Below are 24,725 nucleotides of genomic sequence, written 5' to 3' on the forward strand. Positions count from 1 at the left end.
ACTCCCTGGTCCCAGCCCTCACAAGGCTGCCCGCCCACCTGACCTTGATGTGCTTGTTGCTGCAGTCCCTCAGCAGTGGGTTGGGGAGGCTGGTGCTGTGCCTCCTCCAGCTGTGATAGATGCTGAGCACAACCTCTGCCAGGCCTGGTGGCCACCTCAGCAGAAACTTATGGCCCATGTCCTTCAGGTAGCGCATCATCAGCTCCAGGATGCCCCCGTTGGTCAGGTTCTCCAGCAAGAATGCATGCACATCCTGCTTCTCTGCCCAGGGAGAAACAATTAACTTGAATGAAGGACCTTCCATGCCCTCCTGTGTTCTTTGGAAGAAAGAGGCAGGTGTGGGGCAGGGCAGGGAGAAAGGCAGGAGAGCACCCACATCCTCCCACGTGGCAGTGCTGAGGCCAGGCTGCTGGGTCCCTACCTCACTGGCTGTGAACAAGCTGCTCTGAACCTCCAGGTTTTAAGTGGGTAGTGAAGGACCAACCTGCATGCGCTGCCTCACGATGCACACTCAACAGCTGTGTCATGAGCATTTGACTTGCAAAGCCATGCCCCTGGCTTCGGCCTGAAGCACACGTCCTTCAGGGAGCCCAGTCAAGTACGAGCCTAGACATTTCAGCAGACCTCCCAGCTGACCACAGAGCTCAGGCCCAAGATAACTTCAGGCAAACCCCTGATAATGCTTTAAATATCACCCCAGAACAAAACCTAAGGAGGCTATAGGATAATGGGAGGAAGAGGGATGCCTGGTGGCTCAGTGGTTGAGCATCTGCCTTTGACTCAGGGAGTGATCCTGGGATCCCAGGATCAAGTCCCACATCGGGCTTCCTGCATGGAGCCTGCTTCTCCCTCTGCCTGTGTTTCTGCCTCTCTCTGTGCGTGTCTCTCATGAATAAATAAAATCTTTAGGGGAAAAAAAATGGGAGGAAGAATTCTCAACAGTGAATGATCAAGTTGCTCAATTCCTACCAGATTCCATGAATGTAGCTGAGTCGTATGACAGTCGGTGAGGCCCAATGCTTGGGAAGCTTTGCAGTTTGGCTTCTGACTGGACTTCATAGGTATTAAAGGGATCATCGTCCTCCTCCGGGTCCAGCTTTCTTAGCCTGCGTGGAACACACCAAAATCACAAAAGCCACACCAACATATCCTGACATAAGCACTTGAATTCTCCCAATTAGAGAAATGAAAAGACAGATGCCAATCAGTGAATGGAGGGAAGAATCCAGAATCCAGGCCTCTAGGAGGCTCTGCCTCTTTCTATGCCTTTGTAAGCTGGCATCTAGTCTAGACACTCACTCATTCATTCATTCCACCAACAGAATTGTTGGTTACTGAGCATGTGCCAGGCACTGGAATTCAGCTGTTAGTGTGGCAAACCCTGCCCACAGTAAACTTACCTTCTAAATGAGAGTGAAAGGTAATAAACAGAAACAAAAAACAAAGAGCCCAAATAAGGACCAAGCACCACAGAGTGCTTAAGACAGAGGGTCACAGGAGACCAAGTTTAGAGAGCTGAGTCAGGAAGGCCTCTCAGAGGGGATAATGTCCATGCTGATAATGGTGGAGAAGGGGCTGGTCATGCAAAGAAGGAGCACAGGGGCAGGTGGAGAGGCACAGGCCAGAAGAGCACCAGGTACGTTCTAAGACCTGAGGGAAGCCCAGCAAGCAAGGAGAAAGTGGGGGTGAGGGGAGTATGGGGCACAGAAGGCCCTTCTGAGCTTGGGCCGTCCATGGCTCCGTGGCTCCCCACAAAGCCTGGGGTCTGGAGAGCACCATTCTTTCAGCACCTCTCAAGGACCATATTTTGGCCATCCTGTAGATTCCCCTCAACCAAGAAGCCCTGCAGCATAAACACATAAAACAGGGCACTCTTCAATGGCTTCATTTACTACACACAGCCCCCCAGGGTGGCTACTCTGGGCAAGCTCTCACATTGCTCCTGCCTGGCTGTTCAAAGAAGCAGACATGGAAACCAACAATTAAAGAAGGCAAAAGACATTCCACATAAAGAGGCCAAAAGGGGCGCCTGGCTGGCTCAGTAGGTAGAACATGCAACTCTTGATCTCAGGGCTGTAAATTTAAGCACTACGTGGGGTGTAGAGATTAATTTTTAAAAAATTTTATGGGTGCCTGGGTGGCTCAGTAAGTGTCTGCCTTCGACTTAGGCATGATCACAAGGTCCTGGGATTGAGCCCCATGTCAGGCTCTCTGCTCAGAGGAGAGTCTGCTTCTCTCTCTCCTTATGCCACTCCCCCTACTTGTGCTCTCTCGCTCATTCTCTAATTTAAAAAAAAACTTAGGAAAAAAAAAAAGAGGGTATGACCCTTTAAGCAGGACTGAGGGGAAGATGGAGAAATGGGTCACTCAGACCCCTTGGCATCATCAACAGGATGGCACCGCTCCATCCTGCAGCTCTCCTGAAGGGAGACCTGCTCCTGGCACTAACCCAGAGGAGGAATTTATCAGGGAGAACCAACCACATCCTCCACTTACAGAGAACAACCTTGACTTCTTAGTGCTTCACTTTCACCCCAGAAAGAAAGGCAACAAATGAGGAAAATTCAGAATCTTGCTGTAAAGTGGACTCATAATCCATCTGAAGCTTCTGACTCCTTCTCCTGCACATGAATGTTGTCACCCCTAAAAATAAATCACAGGCCAAACCACCAGCTAAAGACTCCTAGTTAAAGACGCATACTGAACACACATGGTTACCTCCTAAACTACACTCCAGTAACTGTGAAGGGATAAAAAGCTACAGGGGATAGGAGAGGAAGCCCCAGCAGACAAGAAATGTGTCCACCAAATGTCAGATGGCAGCAAGATGATGAAGCAGCAGAAACAGAACTGCGCTCTCCACTCAGCTAAGGGCAGGGGAGGAGGCAGGTGAGGAGCCAAGCACTGGGGCTCCATAAACAATGGTGGCCAGGATAGTTCAGGAATCGAGGGCCTTAGACCTCTGGGGAGCTGAGGAAGCAAGGACAAAAAGCAGGAGGGCTAGCAAAAACTGACGTAACGAGCATGAGGGCCCAGGCCCCTTCTAGTTAGGAGCAACCTGGACCCTTCTCTCATAAGGCTTCTCTGAGAACACTAAGATGTGGTGAAAGCAAGGGAGGATTTACAAGCCTGTCTTCCTCCTTCTCAGAATTCAAGGGAATCCTACTGAGCCTAGAGAAACAAAGCACGTACACTCTTCCTGAAAACAGAATGGGTGCTCCCTTCTGTGGGGTTTCCCAGAGTCTGCAACCAAGCAGCAGCAGCCCTAGGCCTCACAGCAAGTGGGTGTCTGTGTGTGCATGAAGACATGAGTGAGTGGCCTCTAGCTCTGTGATCCATCCATCTCCTGAGGGCCCAGGGAGTATCTGGTCCTCTGAAAGATGTATAAGTCATGGTTCCTGCTTTCAGGAAGTTCAGAGGGAAGATAAGTGAGAAAAACTCATGATCCCAATCCAGTGAGATCTGTGCTTTGGCTATTGGCACAGATGTCATAGGAAAACAAAAGAGGTGCCCAGAGGAGTGGGAGTTGATGGAAAGAGAAACTTTATCAGTGTTATCGGCTGGAGGTTTGGAGGTTTGCTTGTTGTCACAAGTGAGAAAAAGTGTGCACGGTACCTGGACGGCAAGAACTTCATCAGAAGCTCCTGGAAGTCTACCTTCTCTTCTTTCTTGCACTTAGTGTTCCGGACACGGGCAGACCGCCGCTTCGCTGTCTCTCCACTCTCTTCCGCAATCTTCTTCCGCTTTACTCCTTTCTTGGATTTATCTCCCCCAGAAACATCACCTTCACAAAGAGTACAAACTGAAATCTTACAAGGGACAGGGGTAAGAAAATGCACCACACAGGCACATCAGTGCCCCTAATTTTCTAACTCTATCAGTGTGTTTTATCTTTATCTCTGACACTCAAGAAACCTCCCATCTTTTAACTCCTAAGTTCATTTCAAAGTCAAAACACTTAACTCACACTTTGTTCGAACACAAAATGCACAAGCCCGATCTGAAGATTATGCTCCACAGCTATAGCACAGGAGGGTCTCAAACATTCCCGGCCCCCGCCCTTCCAACTGGCTGGCTGGGAGAGCCCCTGGCACCTCCGTGCATGTACTTGGGACAGGACAGAGCATGTGGTGGCGACACGGACTCTACCCACCACACAGGACCTTCTGAGTACCCAATGACGGGACATGAAAGTATAGAGACAGCAAAGGAGTGCATGTATGATTAAGCAAAAAAAGTTAGAACCACCACATACATGTTCATTCAGAAGTTTAACTGCCAGATATTCTTTCTTTCTGGGACACAGAAATCAAGAAAAGGCTTGGGAACTTTTGTCTGAAATCTTTTTTTTTTTTTAAGATTTTATTTATTTATTCATGAGAAACACAGGAGACAGAGAGAGGCAGAGACACAGAGGGAGAAGCAGGCTCCATGCAGGGAGCCTGATGTGGGACTCGATCCCTGGTCTCCAGGATCACGCCCTGGGCTGAAGGTGGAGCTAAACCGCTGAGCCACCCGGGCTGCCCTGTCTGAAATCTTTTTACAACTTCATTGAAAATAAAAATCAGTAAAACCATTAAAAAATATACTACCACATACAGTGGTAACTTTGCTGACTTTTTAAGGTCAAAAAACTCCATGTCCGTTCACAGCAGGGCCTGGGGCTATGGCACATGGCCCACAGCAGAGCAGAACCAGCAGAGGGCCCCGCTGCCCCATGTGTCACAAGCGAGAAGAGCAACCCTTAAACCAGGACTGACCACCCAGGACTTTAGCAATCCCAAGAAGCTGCATTCCTGAGCTCCGACCCCTTCCCTTGACCCCTTCCCTCGGGGTGCCTCACCGCTGAGGGGGCCCCTGACCAGCCACAGCCTATGAGTTGGCTGGGCCTCCCCACCTGCAGGGCTGAGGTGCTCCCACTTAACCTCGGGCTAAAAGCATCAGCGAGACCCATCCCTCTGGAGAGGCCAGGGACCCCAAAACTCACCCCAGTCCAGCAAATGGGGCCTCCCCAAAAGCTGACCCCAGGAGGCATCCTCACCTGCAGGGACACCAGTCTCCAGCAGGCTGGGACTGTGCAGAGGGAAACTGGCTGCAGCCACAGGGGCAAAGGAGAGCACAGGTTCTGCAACTGCCACAGCCGGATTGGCAGTGACGGGGCTTGGCTGGATCACGCTGACAGGTGCCACCACCACAGAAGACACCAGAGGCTGGCTGGGGTCCTGGTAGTCAGAGAGGTCAATTCTCTTGCCAAGGCTGGGCCGCAAGGGCTCACAGGTGGTGAGGTGGTTGTACATGGCCAGCAAACTCTCTCCAAGGCACTTCCAGCTGCAAGGAGAGGGTAATTACCCCTGGTCTGCACCCAGCATTGGGCGCTCCAACCATAGGGCCAGCAGGCCTGTGGAGAGGCAGTAGACCGAGCCCGTGGCTGCCATCTCCATGATAGCAGGCGGGAGAGCTCATGATTTTGGCATCATTGTTGGAGACAAACTCCGCAGTCTAACACCACTGAGGTGGAGCAGACCAAGTGGCAGCTAGACCCAGCATCCTCCTCCCCTCACCCGGCCACCCCAGTGTCAGGCACATTCAGACTCCATCAGGAAGGCATGAGAACCACTGACTCACTTCAAAAGCTCCTTCCCAGGGCAGCCCCGGTGGCTCAGTGGTTTAGTGCCGGCTTCAGCCCCGGGGCGTGATCCTGAAGACCAGGGAATGAGTCCCACATCGGTCTCCTGCATGGAGCCTGCTTCTCCCTCTGCCTGTGTCTCTGCCTCTCTGTGTGTGTGTGTGTCTCTCAAGAATAAATAAATAAAATTAAAAAAAAAAAAGCTCCTTCCCTACAAAGCCCAATTTTTAAATCACCTACAGCATCTCTCTGAGGCCAACTAATCCTCCTTTTTGGCAGGTGAGGTAGGGGAGAGGGCCGGGCTGGGATGTGGGCTAAAGGAGCTGAATGGTCTAAAGGGTCCCTGGGTGGCTCAGTCAGTGAAGCATCTGCCTTTGGCTCAGGTCACAATCCCAATGTCCTGGGATGGAGCTCTGCCTTGGGCACCCTGCTCAGCGAGGAGCCTGTTTCTCCTTCTCCTGCACCCCCTGCTTGTGTGTTCTCTCTCTCTGTTAAACAAATAAATAAAATACTTAAAAATTAAAAAAAATAATAAAGGGGCTGAATGGGCCCTTAGGCAGAGCCTCTTGGGACCAACATCTCAGTGATAATGGGGTCATATCAGTGAGTCCCTACACACCAAGACCACTGAGTGTTTTATCATATGCTATGTCGTATGCCATGATATGTTGTGTCACATGTGCATTTTATTGTGGTGTAGTGTGTTATGTTGTAGAATGTCTCTCGTTTCATGTTTTATCTCATGTTATAGGTTGTGCTATGGTATGATACGGTGTGGCGTGATAGATCCATCCACCCCTCTCTCAATGGCTTCCCAAGCTCTCAGGCTAAAAACTACACCCTCAGCTACATGGTGCTGCATGGCCTGACCCAGTCAACTGACCCAGCCTCATCTCACATCCCCACCCCCCACCCCTACACTCCCACCATGCTAGCTTTCTTTCAGTTCTGCCAAACAAAATCATACTCCTGCATACCACAGGACCTTTGCATAAGCTTCTCTCTGACCAAAAAAAAGGCCCTCACCCACATCCCAGCCTCTCTGGTCAATGCCACTCCTCTGTCAGACTCTAGCTCCACCACCTAAGCCTTCCCTGACCCCTAAAGCAATGCAAACCCCATTATGAGCTCCCCCCAAGGTGCTGTGCTCCTCTCATCAAAGGGCTCATCTGTTTGGAGCATGTGCCTTTTTTCCTGGGTGACTGACTACCCCTCAGATCACCGCAGAGAAGAACCGGGCCCACCATGCTGAATCCCCAGCACAGGGCACAATGCCTGGCATAGAGCCAGCATCCAGTAAGTACTGCAGACTGAATGGAAATGAAGGTGCTCTAAAATCCAGAATCTAACCAAATGGAGGCTCCTGGGACTGGAAAGGATGATCTCTTACTTATTCTTTCCCTGTCTTCAGTAAGAGCTACATGCACACAAGGAAGAATTTGCTCACAGCTGGGTTATGTCTAATGCCTTAAGTACCCAATTTCATTTATTCATACCTTTTTTAGTGGGCACAAAATAGACCAAGGGTGGCAAACCATGACCAACAGTCTGTTTTGTACAGCCCATAATCTAAGAGCCAGCTAAAGGGTTGTTACACACACACACACACACCCTGAGGAGAATATACAACTGAGGAGAATACACAACTGAGATGGTTCCTGGCCCACAAAGCCTAAAGCTTTTACCATCTGGTCCTTTGCAAGAGAAGTGTGCTGAGCCCTACGATAGACTATGGTTATTTTAAAAGCCCCACCTTTTCCGTCTCAGAGAGAGAGATTCTCTGCACTCTTCCTCTAGTAACCCAATCAATCCCAGACTTCACTCCCAAGCAATGCTTCCTCCAGCTGAGCCCATCTCCCTCATGCTTCCATTTGGCCTTCACCCTGCATGAGGACAGCCTTGATGGCTTCTCTAGTCATATAACCAGGATCCTCTCCAGCCCTCTCCAGTGTTCTCAGGCTTTCCCCTCCTTCCCTGTAACAAGGAGGCACTCAGGGCCCTTCCCAAACTCACAAACGTCTCATCTAGGGAGCCCAGGGCTCCTGACCCAGCTGACTGCTCTGAACCCAGTTTCCTGTCCAGCGCTCAGCAAATATTAGTTTCCTTTCCCTCACTGGGAAGGGCAGACTGAGAGGGGGCTTGGAGGGATGTGGCAGGTGGCTGGCATCAAGAATACCAAGAGCAAAGAGAGACTTCGACTGGGTGTACTTGGGAGACACCTGGCCTGCTTCTTGGCAGTCAACAAGTGCACACCCGTAGGTGTCTGTCCAACATGCATCCAGCTCCCACTCACACCATCAGCCCAGGGTCAGGCCTCAGGGTCTCTCCCTCCTAGCAAGGCCTACCGGCTGACCCAGCAACCCCAGAGACCTAGACAACCTACGTGAAGAAGGGGATGGGCTGCACCAGCTTGAGGTCTGGCTCCTTCTCTCGCACAGTCAGCGCTTGCCTCTTCTTCCGCAGCCCCAGGGCCTCCTCTACAATAGCCTGGGTCTCAGCTGCACTCACCGACACATCGTGGATTGACATGTCACTAAAAGCGTGTAGGACAAAGAGAAATTACATTGTTACAAACTAGGACCAAGGCTGAAATTTTACAGACAGGGATGCAGTTAAGTTAATACCCTTTAATCTGTATTAATTCTTCCTACAAATAAAATAACCCCTTGAGTCTGGCCTCTAAGGGCAGTAATTAGCATTCTTAATACCCATATACAATAGAAGTGATTAATATCCTTTGTTCCCTCTACAATTCAAAACTGAGCAAACGTTTTTCATGTGTATTAACAAGATCACAGTAACGTCAGAAAGCCGCAGAAAAATAAAACCTTGCTCTCAATTATTTACAGAGAACTTTTAAAAAATATAACTTCCGCATCCTGCCCAGCCCAAAAAGTCATCAGACTACCTAGGCTCACCAAAGTCCCTGCTGTAGCCAAACTACAGAAAGGATAGGGGCTTTGAGGCCTCAGGTGCCCTCACACAGAAACACATCCACCTGAGGTGGCCCAGCAATACCTGCCCTCCTTCCCCAGGCTGTGCTGATGCCTCTGAGCAGGGTCTACCACAAAGCCACAAGCTTATAGATTTATTTTTCCATCTAATCTCTCTCTCTTAAGATAGTACCATCAGGACAGATCTGAACAAGAAATACAGTCTTATGAGGGATAGACATGAAGATAAATAACCATTAACTCCTCACCAGCTGAGTTCCAGGGGCCAAGGACCAGGGGATAGAAGAGTTGGTTCATTTGGAAGGTGGAGGGAGGGAGACAGTCAGAGTTTGGAAAGCTGCCCAGAGGTGACCTGGGAGCTGGAATATGAAGAAGGAGCAATGGCACAAGAGGTAGAGAGGTGGGAAGATAGCCTTTCAGGGCACAGGGATAGGACAGTACACAATGAGGCCAAGTCTGGAATTTGTCAAGGACCTAGGGCAGTCTTCTCCTGGGGGAGGGAGACATAGGAGCAAGGAGAAGAACTAAGGGGGACAGATTATAAAGGATCTTCTAGGTGACGCTTGGAACATAAGCTTTGTCCTAGAGGCAAGGCAGGGGTGTCAAGGTCATATCTGGGACACTGAACTTGGGAAGCATGGGAGCAAAGCCCTGAAAAGGGAAATGGTGGGTGGTGAGGAGACAAGGTAGACAGTAGGCTACCACAAACACCCAGAGGAGAGCTGGTAAATGCCAAGAACTGTCAGGGCAGTGGGAAAGGTGGGCAGCAGAGAGCCAAGGAGGCACCACCATGATGAGGCACACAGGTGAGTAATAGGCAAAACCAGGTGAGGGGTACAGTGGGGGATGAAGTACTGGGGCCCAACTGCCAGAAGATCAGGACCTGAGGGAAGGAGGTGCACATGCCTCCTGATATCCACCAAGCACACACTGCTGTGGGAGAGAGGCAATGCAGAACCAGCACAGGAAGTAGGACCCACCATTTAAGAAACATTCGGAGGGAGTCCTTCCGGAGACAAGGCTGTTCTTCAAAGATCTTTTCCTTGAGAACCAATCCTTTGCTGTATCGGCAGTCCTTCTCTAAAGCTTTGCAGATGAAATACAGACATGCTGGCAAGGAAAGAAACAATATGATTTCTGAGTGTGCACCCCAAACCTCTGGCCTTACCGGGTAACACCAAGAAAACATCCCTACTATGAAATCAAAGATATGATGGCAAACAATAACAAGATACCACTTTACTTGATTCGATCAGGAAAGATCCTGCAAATAGTACTACCCACAGCAGATGAAGCAAACCCAAATGCTGCTGGGCGAGGACAGACTGTATGACCTTTGTGGAGAGCCACAGGTATTACGCACAGACAGACTCTTGGCCCAACAACCCACTTCTAGGAATTGCTGCAAAAATCTTCAGGCTCACAGTGATTAGCTATTAGCTAACTGGAAAAGAGCCTTCAAAAAATCAGAAAAGCACTCAGTGTCCCACCAAGGGAGCCAGGTCAAGGAAAGCTTCCCAGTCCACACACTGGGTTGCTGAGGAGCCACTGTATAAATGGTTCAGAGGTGTGCTCACTGACCAAAAAGAAGGCCACAAGATGGCATAGGGAAAAGACAAGAAACCAAATAGGCCACATAGTGTTACTCCATTTGTACACATAAAACCAGTTTCTGCTCCTTTTGCTTATTTGCATTTTCTAATTTTCCTCCTTCTCTTTCTCTTTTTCGTAAAATGTTCTTACCAGAAAAAATTATTGCCTAAAATTAAAGACATTTACGTCAACGAGCCTTTTCAAATCAATGATCTGGAAAACCTATGCCTTCTCCAGGAATTCTAGGAGTGTAGACAGTAATAGGCAAAGCAACACAGAAAAAAAAATGGGATAGCAAGGAGTCACGAAGCAGAGCTGCAATGTGAATTAGGAAAGCCTTTGGCATTTATAAATGGGAACAGCTTCTGATAGACATGACTGCTGTAAGTCCCCAGCAGGCCCGGTGCCACCAGGACTAATCGATAAGCACACAGGGAAACAATACAGTAGAGCCAAGCATCAGCTCTGCTCTGACTGGGCACTGGGAACACTAGTGTGTCCTGCTCAGCTTCGCAGTCTGAGTGTAGATAGACTGCAGCTACTTTTATCAAGAATAACCAGACAGGGAATCTGGGTGGCCCAGTGGTTGGACGTCTGCCTTTGGCTTGGGGCGTGATCCTGGGGTCCCCGGATCGAGTCTCGCATTGGGCTCCCTGCAGAGATCCTACTTCTCCCTCTACCTGTGTCTCTGCCTCTCTCTCTCTCTCTCTCTTTCTATGTCTATCATGAATAAATGAATAAAATCTTTAAAAAAAAATCTTAAAAAGAAAAAAGAATAACCAAAGGAGCCAGGGGTGAGGAGGAAGGAAAAGTAGAGATGTAGGCATGGAGGCCTTGAGAGACAAAAAGAAATGGTGTCCTAAAGTACCATGGAAGGAGAGAGCAGAGCCTGGTCCCAAAGCTCCACAGGTACCAACACTGCCCCCCGCAAGGCACACGAAGGCTATTCAACCTGTGAACAGGAGGGGACTGGGTGCTCCCAGCACAGCCCAGCAAGCTGCTGACTGAACATCTGCACAGATGGCCCAGAGTTCCTGCTCCACACAAAGAACAGTTTCTCTGGTACCACAGTGGGACATGAGAGTGGCCATCAGAGACACCTAGAGAAAAAACCAGGAGGCCTTGAGCATTTGATGATGCTGGCTCTCAGCAAGTGTTTTGGCTGCAGTAAAGCTCACCACATTAGCTGTACTATACCAGCACTCCAACAGAAGGAAGGCCTCAGAAGTCCCAAGCACCCTGCCTACTCATCTCAAGTGGATAAATGCCACTGGGAGTCAATTTAGCATGCTGCTTTTACTTTGGAGTCTTGTTTTGTTTTTTTAAGATTTAATTTATTCATTCATGAGAGACACAGAGAGAAAGGTAGAGACATGGGCAGAGGGCGAAGCAGGCTCCTCGTGGGGCCAAATGTGGGACTGGATCCCAGAACTCCGGGATCACACCCTGAGCCGAAGGCAGACCCTCAACCACTGAGCCACCTAGGCATCCCTACTTTGGAGTATAAATGAGTGTCAGGTCTGGGGTGCCTATGTGGCTGTCATTAAGTGTCTGATTCTTGATTTTGGCTCAGGTCTTGACCTCAGTTGTGAGTTCAAGCCTCAAGTTGGGCTCCACACTGGGTGTGAGTCTAGTTAAACATACACACACACACACACACGTACTGAAATCAATAAATGTGTGCCACGGGACACCTGGGTGACTCAGTCAGTCAGTTAAATGTCTGCCTTCGGCTCAGGGGATAATCCCAGGGTCCTGGGATCAAGCCCCATGTTTGGCTCTCTGCTCACTAGGGAGCCTGCTCTCTCTGCTTATGTCATTCTCTCTCTCTCTAATAAATTTAAAAATATAAATAAATAAATGAATGAATGAATGAATGAATGAATGAATGAAAGAAAGAAAGAAAGAAAGAAAGAAAGAAAGAAAGAGAGAAAGAGTGAGTCAGGGTTCTCCAGATAGAGCAGCGTTCAGTCCCTCAGGCCTGTTTTCCCCCAAGGACTTAAGTTTACCAAGTACAACTTCTATCATGGGAGAGGGGTGCAAAGAACTAAACCAGGTAGCTGGGGAAAGGAAGGCAGGACAAAAGACTCTCCACCTCAAGCGACACCCAAGCTGTCGGAAAAGCTCCCCAAGAGGAGTCTAAACACCACTCGGGAGGAAAAGCTGTGGGAGTCCAAAGGGCACCTCACAAGCACTATCACATTTCTACTGGTGAGTGTGAAAACCAGGGTAAGCACTCCAGAACAAGTGCTATGTCCAGTGGAGGATGTACACCAGAACATTCACAGCAGTGTTATGCAAGAACTCAACTCTGGAAATGACCCAATCTGCAAGCACAGAATGGTCAAATTGTGCAGACACACATAACAGACAACACAGAATAAAGAGATCCCAGGGATTGGCTGGGTGCGTTCATGGACAGGAAAACCACAGCTGAGGGAGCCAGGCTGAGAAGAGTATACATCGCCAACTGATACCACCTAGAGGAGCCTCAACAAGAAGCAGAGCTCATCTCTGGTGACAAAAGGGAGAAATCAAGGTCACCTCCAGGGTGGTAATAACCAGAATGGGACCCAAAGCAGAGTGCCTTCTGGGGCTCTAGAAATGTTCTGCAACTTCACACATTTCACATATAAATATTGTGCACTTTACTCTGTGTGTGTGTATGTGTGTGTGTGTATGTGTGTTACCTCAGTTAATGAGATTTAAAAAGTAGTTGTGGAGAACTGGAGGTGGGGAAGGGTGAGCAGGGCATAGTGTCTCTCAAAATGCTTCGCACTATTTGTCTTTATAAAAGGGAAGGAGGGACTCCTGGGTGCTCAGCGGCTGAGCATCTGCCTTCAGCCCAGGGCATGATCCTGGAGTCCCAGGATCAAGTCCCACATCAGACTCCCTGCATGGAGCCTGTTTCTCCTCCCTTTGCCTGTGTCTCTGCCTCTCTCTGTGTCTCTCATGAATAAATAAATAAAATCTTTAAACAAACAAATAAATAATAAAAAAGGGAAGGAAAACGTCTTCGCCAGTCTTCCAGGCCTAAACCTTGAAAGCAATATCAAGTGCTCACTGGTATGTCTGTCCTAAAAAGAGTAATGCGGCCCAAGCAGGTATAGAGCACCTTCACACACCAGACCAGCCTGCAGCATAGAGTCAGCTCACAGAGCCCTGGGCTCCCACTGCGCTCAGCACTGCTCCAAGTACTCCTGAAAAGCCTCCTTCTACCCTAGCCTCAGAGGACACCCAGAAGAGGCTGACTCCTAGAACACCTCATCAGTGCCTGCCTCAGGACAAGCCCATGCAAGGAACAAAAGTGTTCTCTGCAGAGCAGACCGCAAGGCTGGAGCTTAAGCAACTGGAGGGCAGATAGGGCTCCATCTAGCAGAAGTAGCCCTGCTGCTCTACAAAGGAACGGACTGCCTTAAGAGGTAGTGAGGTTTCCAGGGACACTTGGGTGGCTCAGCGATTGAGTGTCTGCTTTTGGCTCAGGGCGTGATCCCGGGATCCAGGATCAAGTCCCACATCGGGCTCCTTGTGGGGAGCCTGCTTCCCCCTCTGCCTATGTCTCTGCCTCTCTCTCTCTGTGCCTCTCATAAATAAATAAAATCCTTAAAAAAAAAAAAAAGAAGCGGTAGTGAGGTTCCCAACACCAGGAGTCAACCTGAAGCTGTTAGGTCATCTGTCAGCGAGTTATAGAAATAGGCTGGCACAGAATGGGACAGTGCAGGGAGAAAATGAGATAAGCAAAGGGAAAAACCACTCAGAGAACATGCTACCTATCACTATATTGCAGTCAAGAAATCTCAATTGAGTGAGAAAGACCCATGCAATAAAGCAGAAATGCAAAGTCATCTCCCTTCCCAACAATTGGGCAGAAAGCCCTTCAGTGTTAACCTGGTCTTCAACTTACCCAAGATGCCCTCCCTTCTCTGTCCCCAAAAACACAGCACATGGGAGAGAGTCATCAAACCTGACTCACTTGTGTAATCGCTGAGGGTGTACAGGACAGTGATGAGGTTGTCCAAGCAGGGCCAGTGGTCAGGATTGCACCGCAGGCCTTCCTCAAAAGCATGGCGAGCCAGGGGGACCCGGATGAGCCTCAGGGCGACATGTCCAATTTTGTACCAGAGGTTGACATCTGTGGAGTCCAGCATGACTGCCTGGAAGCAGCACAGAGGACACACGAGCTCAGTCAGCTGGCTCTCTTGCTAAGCCAGCATCCATGGTAAAAGGGCAAAGCATCAACCCAGCCACTCAAACCACCCAGAAAAATGGCAAACATAAGTTACATGAACCAATTTATCAAATTCAGAACATCTTTTTGACAGAATTTATTATTCTGAACATCTGTATTCCTTACATATTTGATAAAGGAAGTGAAAGTACCATTAAAAGAAAATGGGATTTGTGGAATATTTTTGTGGTATTTAAATTTTTTTATTTAATTTTAAATTGTGGGATTCTAGAAAGATTATGGGATCTGGAGACAGACCTCAGTTCACATCCCTGCTCCTACACTGACTGGCAGTGAGATCCTGAGCCTCAGTCCCCTCATCACTAAAATGAATATAAAGACACCTTTCCTGCAAGATGACATATGGTTAGTGCATGTGTGGAAAGCAGTTTGTGTGGTGTCTGGCATCTCAGAGGTGCCCAGAGAGACAGTGTGGGTAGCACAGAGATCATGGCAATACTGTTATGAGCAGGTACAGGGCCAGGGTCAGGCTGTGTTCTCAGTAGTTGTATACGTACCAATTCATTCATTTTTCACAACCACCCTCTTTCTTACTATGCCCACTATACTGGTGTAGACCTGGACCAGGAGCGAGTAAGCAACTCACCATGGCCACACATGCCCTGAGTGGCAAAAGAACAAGGCATATGCAGGCCCCTGCTCTTTTTGAACTCACTATTGTCAGCTGGTAAGGGTCTCAGGAACCACAGCTTGGTGATGCGCCACTACAAATTCTTTTTTTTTTTTTTTAAGCCAACAAGACCACAATCTCACCCCTCCACCAAAAGCTTTCAAAAACCCAAGCTAAGCATTGCAAAAATTGCACCTCCAAGTAGAATTCCATAGCTGTCTCCAGGTCTTCTCGCTGGGCTGCCAGCTGGGCCAAGTTCTTATATGTGGAATATTTCAACATCAGCCCAGGATGTTTCAACCCTTCTTTCTCATCACCAGATGAAACTGCCTGTGAACAAAAAAAGAGTTCAAGAGTGAATGACACCTAGGCCCTGAAGCCTTGGCAGGCAATGAGCAGGACAAATGGCTTCCTGGCTGGCCTCTACTGCAGGCCCTTGGCCCAGTCTGGTGCCACTCTCCATTAGAAAATGAAAGCACTATACGAGATGTTTTTGGAGGACCCCTCCAGCTCCAAGCAGACAGAGAAGGAAAGCTAGACCACCACAAGGTAGTTTATAGATAGTCTGGGCACCAAAAGAGACAGAGGGACCCCTCCTCATTGGTAAGGCCATGCCTGAAAGGTCAAGCCTAGAGCCCTCAGCTCCCCCAAAGCAGGGCTGAAGAGGGAGGACAGGGCATGAGAAGGCCACCTGGGGACAGTGGCAGGGTCTAGAGGTACCCAGACATCCAATTTATACATCTCTACACATTCTGTAGCAGGAAGAGCACCGGATTAGGAGTCAGGAGGCTGAGCTCCCAACTCTATAACTCATATGACTGTAAACAAGTTACTTTAACTAAAAAGTTAGTGCCCCAAGGACCTCTGCATTTTAAGGGCAGTAAATCCTACCTAAGTATCAAAAGTACAAGTAAGCCAAAAGAGCATAAAGATTATAAATATGTTTTCTATTAAAAGTTATTTCACTACAGCTTTTATGAAACCTCTTAGAAAACCCTACCACTTCTAAGACGCCACTGATGAGGAAAACTACTGCTCTAATCACAGGACAAAGTAAAACATTTTCTTTTTTTTAAAGACTTTATTTATTTATTCATGAAAGACACAGAGAGGGGGGAGGGGGCAGAGACTTAGGTAGAGTGAGAAGCAGGTTCCATGGAGGGAGCCTGATGTGGGACTCCATCCCAGAACTCCAGGTCCACACCCTGAGCTGAAGGCAGGCGCTTAACCACTGAGTCACCCAGGTGTCCCAGTAAAATATTTTCTAACAGAAAAGCTCAGTGGCACAAAGAAATTCTTTCCAGGGGTAGGTCCATATCTCAGCCTTGTCCTGGGACAGGTCACATTCACATGTCATTCTTCATGGTCAGAACAAGTAAGACCTGCGGACATGCAACCTTCAGGAAGTACCCCTTGATTAATCCAAGAAATCTATCCTAGAACTCTTAAGGAATCCCAACAAGAAGACTAAAAAGCTCAAATCAAACTTCATTCATTATCTTCGTCTGTTGTCTGGCTTATACTGCAGAAATATCCCCAACAACAGGCTGATCAAGGCTGGATACTAGGTACCTTCACCTCTCCAGGTAAGAACTATTCAAAAACTGGTGTGAACTCTTTAATAGAGGCCATGTGAGTCTACCTCAGAGACTAGCCAGTGTGTCCACACAAACAGCAGAAGCTCTCATAACTAACCTCCACCCAATCAGCTGTATTCAGCACCACTCTCCATACTCCTGACAGACACGCTGATGCCCATGGGAGATGACAGGCTCACCCCAACAAGCTTCCCCAATGAAGCTATCCATTTCTTAGAAGCCAGCTGTGTTCCAGGGCCTATTTATGCCAAGTGTTTGTGAGACTGCAACTACATAGTTTAGTTTAATATTACGTATACCGATGAGGATGAATGTGAAAAGAAACTTTTCTATACATTTTCTGTATGCTTCAACTGTTTACAATGACGTTTTACTTTTATAAGCCAAGGGGGGAGTACTACAGAAGTCTTCCAAGGCTAAAAGTGATACAGAGAGAGGTGGACACCCCTAGGACTACAAGGCTGACGCCCGACCATCACTCTTTTGACTTGGTGCTCTGCTCAGCCACTCACACCTCTGAGGACCACTCCACCATGGGCTGAGGGAAGATCTCCCTCCTAAAACACACGCAGCCCCTGGCCTGTGGCTGGAGCTCAGTAAAGTAGAAAAAAGTCTTTTTCATCTCTGGGCCCTCATTCACTTCCTACTAACAGGGGAGGGGCAGGTCACAATTCCCACAGCCCTCATTCCAAGACACTATAACCAGCACCAGAGAAACTTGACATCCAATTAGGAACACGAACACGAGTGAGAGAAGGGATGGACTCCTCATATTGACAGTGAGAACTAAGTTAAGTTAGCATTCTGCCTCATCTGTGGTGAAAACTATCCGGGGGCGGGGGGGGGGGGGGCTTCAGACACAAGTGTCTGCCTTCCTAGAGGAGGAGACTGCCCAACGGAAGGACCACATTCCAGAAAATGCCCATGGTTGGAGTCTGTCTGCTTCCTTATTGCATGTCTCTGTGTTTGGTGTCTGGGTACTTGAAAACAAAAGCCTTTCCTCCTAATGAAACATAATTCTTCCTAAATCAGTTTCAAGTTGAGACTCATTCTCAAACCGCCAGGCAACACACATCTCCATGAGCCAGCCAACTCAGGTTTAACTCACTTGCCACTTGCATGGCCCCCATGCTAGATCACTGAGTCCTGCCCTGCCTGCCCCTCCCCACCATATCTGTGCCCTCAACATGGCTCTATGTTGCTCTCCCAGCCCCTTCCTCCAGCTATGTTTTTCAAAAGACCATGGAGCACCTACACAGGTTTCCTGAGCTCACGGGCTATCACCTAAACTGCATTTGCCAAAATGTGTTGCCACCAGGATCATTAAGTAACAGAAAACCATGGGTCCCAATCCTGGTTCTAATGCTTCACTAACTGGGTGGCTCTGAGCTATCAACACCTCACTAAGCCTCCATTTCCACAACTGTCAAATGGGGACAGTGACCCTCACCTTGTCATCAGAGTAGTTATAAAGAGAATGTAATGAAATACCCGACACAGAGCTCTTACTCTGCACCAAGAACCACTCTACCCGCTTCACTGGATTCATTCAACCCTCACAGTGACCCAATGAGGCTGACACTCTACAGGTGGGGACACTGAAGGGCAGAGAAGTAACATGTCCAAGGTCTCCCAGCCAAGAAGGAGAAGGCAGAGGGCAAGCCCGCCACCCAGCCTGTAATACCTCACCTCTCGCAGCAGGCGTGCCTCCAGGAGCTCATGGTAGGCTTTGGCTGACTCCTCAAACCGGTCGTGTTTCTGGAGATCCAAGGCCTTGTGATATAAGGCAAAAGCCTCTGCTTCCTATAAACCAAGAGAGAATATTATAAAGGTTTGTCTTTTTTTTTTAATTTTTATTCATTTATGATAGTCACACAGAGAGAGAGAGAGGCAGAGACACAGGCAGAGGGAGAAGCAGGCTCCATGCACCGGGAGCCCAACATGGGATTCGATCCCGGGTCTCCAGGATCGTGCCCTGGGCCAAAGGCAGGCGCTAAACCGCTGGGCCACCCAGGGATCCCGGTTTGTCTTTTTTTTAAGCCAAAAGTGTAATAGGAGCTATAGTTAAGGCCTGTAGAAGAAACAATCCTAAACATTCCAACCTCCCAGGAGCTCATCACTGGGAGAAGAACCCCTTGGAAGTCCCCCAACAAGACACGAGAAACACAGGCTCAACTAAGTCTAAGCAACAGCAAAAAACACACTGGTCCAGGGATACAGGGTCAGAGCAACAACAAGGTTATGAACCCACCTGGGCCCTTGCTGGGTAAAGCTGGGAGAGTGGCCAAACCAGCCAGAATAACCTGGATTCCTAGAGAATATGGATGGTTTCCATTGCTTTCTACCTGCCACTCTGCCCTAGCCTGATCATTGCCCAGGGAGAGTGACAACCTCCTTCAGGATGAAGGGGATACTGGGTAGGCTGAGCCCAACTGATATCCCCTTGAAGACGAGGGACAGCTGACAAGTCAGCTTTTGAGAGGGCTCCTGATTGCCTGGGTTTCTCCTGTGAAAGGGGAGGTACATGTTTATTCCAGGGAAAACAAAGACAGAAACAAGAAGCAAACCACTTCTATACTAAGGCAGGAAAGGTGGAAAGATGGATGGAGGGAAGGAAAGCCAGGCTGAAATTGAAGTGGTGCCAGGCCTCATGGTAGAGAGGAAAGACCAAGAATCTAGGGAACTGAAGTTGAATCTGGCCCCCCACTGATCTCAGTGAGACCCCATCAAGGGCCTTCTCACACTGGAAAACACCATCTACCACTACATTCTATAGTCCCTTAGGTATGCCAATCCCTGAAACATGCACAAAGAATGGACTGCATAGAAAGCTAGCCCTAGCTGGAGAAGTGGGCCCAGGGCCTCAACCAGCTCAAATGCTGCTCAGAGAATATGGAATTTCTCTTCAGTGTGACCACCTCCAAGAGAAGCAGGTAAAACATGAGATGAAGAACTATCTTTCAAAATGGAATTTTTGGGCAGCCCCGGTGGCGCAGTGGTTTAGCCCAGGGTGTGATCCTGGAGACCCGGGATCGAGTCCCATGTCAGGCTTCCTGCATGGAGCCTGCTTCTCCCTCTGCCTGTGTTTCTGCCTCTCTCTCTCTGTCTGAATAAATAAATAAAAAATCTTTAAAAAAAAATGGAATTTTTCCTGTGATATCGCAGTGAGTCCTATGAATACATTTAAAATAAGGTACCATCTACAGAAGTGAAAAGCAGAGTCTACCTGCAGAAGAAGACCATGGATTACATACCTGGGCCTCTTTGGTCTGAGTTTTGTGACTTTTAAAGCTTCCTTCATGATCATCCTCAACTGTAGAGCTGGCATTTAAGGCTGCAATTCGAATCTAAAAACAGGGATTTGAGGGAAGAAAAAAATTGCTTTTGAGATATCACTTGTCTCTTTAACAATCTACAACGAATACAATTCTGCTCCAGTGCATAACCTCTTATAGCTTGAACAGCTATGGCCTTCTCAGAATGTAATGAGCAATAAATGATCATCAAGGAAAAAAATAAGGACCAGAATATGTCCAGGAGGACCATAACAAGCTACTCGGGGAGCATGTCCTGGGTACTATCCATTGCAAAAGGAACACCCCAGCAATGCCAGAAACAATAGAAGACATTAGAACAACATATTTCAACAAAACATGTTAACTTTATACCTTTCTTTCAACTACGAAGAGGCCCTGCAAGCCATTCCAAAAGAAGGCCAAACATCCTTACCCTCAATTGCTCCAACAGCTCTCCCAGGAGGAAGGCTGCCCCATACGGAGTGTCACCCAGGAAAATGCCCCTTGTCCCCAGGAGAAAAGGTACAAAAGAATACTAACAGCAAATATGCAAACACCAGTCCTTACCATACTCAGAGAGCTTCAGCGCTGCCACTGTGCACCACTTCCCATCACTGGTGGGGGCTGTGCCAGTCCACAATCTCCTAGAGAGGAAACAGGAGAGACTAAGAGAGGGCTCAGGAAAAGACAGGAATACCATAGTTTCAGGGGCCCACCACAAAGCAGCCCCAAATCCAGGGGCATACCCAGCTCTAAGCACACAGGCTGGCAAGCAACAGCCTCAGATTGGTTGTGTTGAGATCTATCCCCCAGGTCCCATGGCCAGAGCCTCTGCCCTAGCCAGGCAAGACACCAGACACTGGGGACACAGTAGACTGAGACCAACTCCTGCTCTCAGGGCTCACTGCTCAGCAGAGGAAAGAGACCTATAAACAGGTTTTTTTCTTTTTTTCTTTTTCAATAATTGAATGAAATGAAGAGAAACCAAGGCAACATCTACGGGTGGAAAATAATTCACACGAAGGGATCCTGGACAGTGAGGGAGGCAGCACTTGTGGTAAGCCCTAAGGAACAGACAACAGTAGGGGGTGGTGAAACAAAGGGGGGGGGGGTGAGCTGTGGTGTGATGAGGAAATGTAGACACACTTGGGTGCCAACACAGCCCACGGCCAGGCCTTAGAACAGAGATGGATATGGAGGATGGAAGAGTGCCATGCCAGGGAACTGGGAACTTCAACCTGCAGACAACAGGGGACCCACTGAGAGTTTTGGGGAAAACAAAATTTTAGAAATATAAAAAAAAAATATTAGAGGTAGGCAGACCAGTTTGAAGTCTGCAAAAAAAAAGATAGGATTGGTGAGAATGTGTGGAAAAATTAGAATCTCATACATTACTGACAGAAAGCTAAAGTGTGCAGCTTCCGTGGAAACCAGTTTGGTAGTTGCTCCAAATGTTAAACACGGAGTTACCGTATGACCCAGAAATTCCACTCCTAGATATCTAGCCAAGAGAAATGAAAACATATGTCCATACCCAACCTGGTTCACGACTGATCATGGCACCACTATATATAACAGCTTCGAGGTAGAAACAACCCAAATGTCTGCCAAGTGATGAATGAATAAATAAAATAAATGGATAAATAAAATGTGGCATGTTGATACAATGGATTATTCTTCAATCATAAAGTACTGACACATGCTACAACATGGATGAACCTCGATGCTAAATGAAAGAAGCCAGTCACAAAAGGCCACATATTGTCTGATTCTATTTATATGCAATGTCCAGAATAGTCAAATCTACAGAAACAGAAAGTAGATAGTGGACTGTGGGAAAGGGACAAATGGTGAATGACTACTAATAGGAACAGGGTTTCTTTCCAGGGTGATGATAATGTTCTAAAATTGGTTGTGGTAATAATTCCACACCTCTGTGAATACAATGAAAACCACTGACTTACACACCCCACATAGGTGAACTATATGGTATGTGAATTACATGCTGTTACTAAACAAAGAGATAACAGGAACCTGGATGGGGCAGTGGACACAAGGGACACACTACAGGGGGTAGACTCACAGGACTCTGCACCTAGGAGGCTAGAGGGAGCAGAGGGATTCTAGATAACACCAAGGGTTTTGGCCTAAGGGGTCAGGACGGGGGGGGGGCACCCCTCAAACAAGCCAGGTAGTGCAGGAAGAGGAGTCAGAAAAAGTCCCATCAGAGAGGCCAGCAGAAGGCCCTGGAAGGGCCAAGCAAGCAGAGGGAGTGAGCCTGGGCCTACAGACTGAATGCATGCTCCACCCAGATAACATGAATTGACTGCTACTATTGCCAATAGCACTGTGGCAATCATTTCTAGCATGGCTTCCACCGTGGTCTGTGAGTTCTCTCAGGGTTCTTACAAGAAAGGAAGTAGTCTTTTCACAAACAAGGAAGACTCAAACCTCCCCTGAGCTAATAGCTATTTTATCTCCTATGTTCTACATTTGGGAAAAAAGAATGCTGCTCAGTCTGGAGCTATGCCATGATGGACACTTTGATCATCATACAATATGAAAAAGAGAGAGAGAGAGAAGTAGAAACTATACGATTAAAACTGCATCTAGGGACACCTGGATGGCTCAGTGGATGAGTGTCTGCCTTCAGCTCAGGGCATGATCCCCAGGTCCTGGGGTTGAGTCCAGCATCAGGTTCCCCATGCCTGCTTCTCCCTCTGCCTAGGTCTCTGCTTCTCTCTGTGTGTCTCTCATGAATAAATAAATAAAATATTTTATAAAAATTAACTAAATAAATAAAATCATGAGAAGATACTACTATATACCTATTAGAATGGCCACCTTTTTAAAAAAACTGACAATACCAAGTCCTGGTAAGGATACAGAGCAACTGAAATTCACAGTGCTGATAGGAATACAAAACAGTACCACCATGGTGGAAAATAGTTTCTTATAAAGTTAAGCACACATTTACCATATGATACAGCAATCTCATCCCAGCTACTTATCCTAGAGAAATGTTCATACAAAGCTTGTATGTAAAAGTTTAAAGGTGCTCCATTCAAATTACCAAAAATATTCTTCAACAGCTAAACAGATAAACTGTTGTGATATATCACAAGAGAATACTGCTCAGTAAGAATACTACTTACACAATAGAATAATACTGCCCCTTAAAAGGAACAAACAACTGATGCATGTAACAACTTGGATGAATCTCAAAGCCATTATGTTTTTTTAAGATTTTATTTATTTATTCATGAGAGACACACACACAGAGAGAGAGAGAGAGGTAGAGACACAGGCAGAAGGAGAAGCAGGCTCCATGCAGGGAGCCCGACGTGGGACTCGATCCTGGGTCTCCAGGATCACGCCCTGGACTGAAGGCGGCCCTAAAACGCTGAGCCACGTGGGCTACCCTCAAAGCCATTATGTTGAGTGAAAGTTGACAGTCTTAGAGCACCTGGGTGGCTCAGTTGGCTTCAGCTCAGGTCATGATCCAGGGCCTAGGATCCAGCCCTATATCCGGCTCCAGTCTCAGCACTGAGTCTACTTGAGATTGTCTTTCTCCCTCTGCCCTTCCCCACCACTCACATGTGTGCATGCACTCTCTCTTAAAATTAAGATCTTAAAAAAAAGAATATACACCAAATAATACAGCAACAAACTCTATGAAACAAAAAACATAGGAGATGCAAGGACACATAAATAAAAACACACTAATAAGAGACTTTCATTCACCACTGTCAGTGTAAGACAGGTCAAATAGAGAAAAAAATAAGGACACAGAAGATCAAAACAACAAAATGATTATAGTACTTACAGATGCATACCACTCTATACTCTGCTAATAAGAGACCACATATGCTCCAGCACTCACAGCATATTCACAAAACAAATGCAAATATTAAGTCACAGAGAAAACATCTTCTATAAATATGTGTTAAAAAAAAACCTCTGATCACAATACATTAAAACTATAATTTACTAACACTACCACCACCATCAACGACAGAAGACAGATCCTTCTATTTAAAAATTTAAGCACCTCCTATTAAACAACTGGGTGAAAGGAAATGCAGCTAAAATTGGAGAAATGTAAAGAAATACTAACAATGAAAACATAAGCACTTGTATGTGTGAAAACACAACAAAAATCACCGGGTGGGGGGGCACTGTAGGATTATCTCCATAGAAGAAAAAGCCTCTGACAAAATTTAACACTCCCTTGTGATAAAAAGCACTAGGAAAATAGGAATTAAATAATCCTTTCTTACATACCTTAGTTCTAAAACCAAAATCTTATTTAATAGAGAAACACTAGAGGCATTTCCATTAATATCAGGAACAAAGCAAGGATGCTCATTATATCTGTTACTATCCACCACTGTACTTATTAGCGTATTAGCAATGCCAATAGAAAAGGGAAACCAATTAGAGGTATAAGAATGAGTAAAGAAGTAAAACAATCATTAATTTCAGACAATATAACAGAATATCTGGAAAACCCCCTAAATCAATGATGAAACTTAAAAGGCCTCAATGAAGTAGATGATATAATATTAATACACAAAAGTCAATAGCATTCATAAAAACAAAAAATAAACAGAAGAAATTATGATAGAGAAAAATCCTGTTTGTAATAGCAACAAAGATGCTTAAATATTTAAAAATTAAACTTAAAAATTAAGTTAACAAGGGATGCCTGGGTGGCTCAGCGGTTGAGCATCTGCCTTCAGTTCAGGGCGTGATCCCACAGTCCTGGGATCGAGTCCTGCATCAGGCTCCTCACAGGG

The 24,725-nt window shown here is 47.2% G+C and overlaps 1 protein-coding gene across 7 annotated transcripts in view; it reads right to left on the bottom strand.

Moving 5' to 3' along the window:
* CABIN1 (calcineurin binding protein 1) overlaps positions 1-24,725 on the bottom strand; it is a 150,893-nt gene that overhangs the window by 118,559 nt on the left and 7,609 nt on the right. For 5 of the 7 annotated variants that reach the window (XM_025474719.3, XM_049101520.1, XM_025474720.3 and 2 more), the window contains 11 exons: positions 20,494-20,570; positions 19,885-19,977; positions 18,320-18,433; positions 15,228-15,362; positions 14,147-14,327; positions 9,561-9,690; positions 8,010-8,159; positions 5,042-5,328; positions 3,616-3,784; positions 970-1,106; positions 44-261 (listed from right to left, as the gene is read on the bottom strand). In XM_025474719.3, the coding sequence (XP_025330504.1) occupies positions 44-261; positions 970-1,106; positions 3,616-3,784; positions 5,042-5,328; positions 8,010-8,159; positions 9,561-9,690; positions 14,147-14,327; positions 15,228-15,362; positions 18,320-18,433; positions 19,885-19,977; positions 20,494-20,496 (1,617 nt within the window). In that variant the 5' untranslated portion in view covers positions 20,497-20,570. The remainder of the gene's footprint in view (positions 1-43; positions 262-969; positions 1,107-3,615; positions 3,785-5,041; positions 5,329-8,009; positions 8,160-9,560; positions 9,691-14,146; positions 14,328-15,227; positions 15,363-18,319; positions 18,434-19,884; positions 19,978-20,493; positions 20,571-24,725) is intronic. The other 2 variants (XM_049101521.1, XM_025474723.3) reach the window with 1 other exon arrangement.

This window comes from Canis lupus, chromosome 26 (assembly GCF_003254725.2).
Source record: "Canis lupus dingo isolate Sandy chromosome 26, ASM325472v2, whole genome shotgun sequence".
In the NCBI taxonomy this organism is placed as follows: domain Eukaryota; kingdom Metazoa; phylum Chordata; class Mammalia; order Carnivora; family Canidae; genus Canis; species Canis lupus.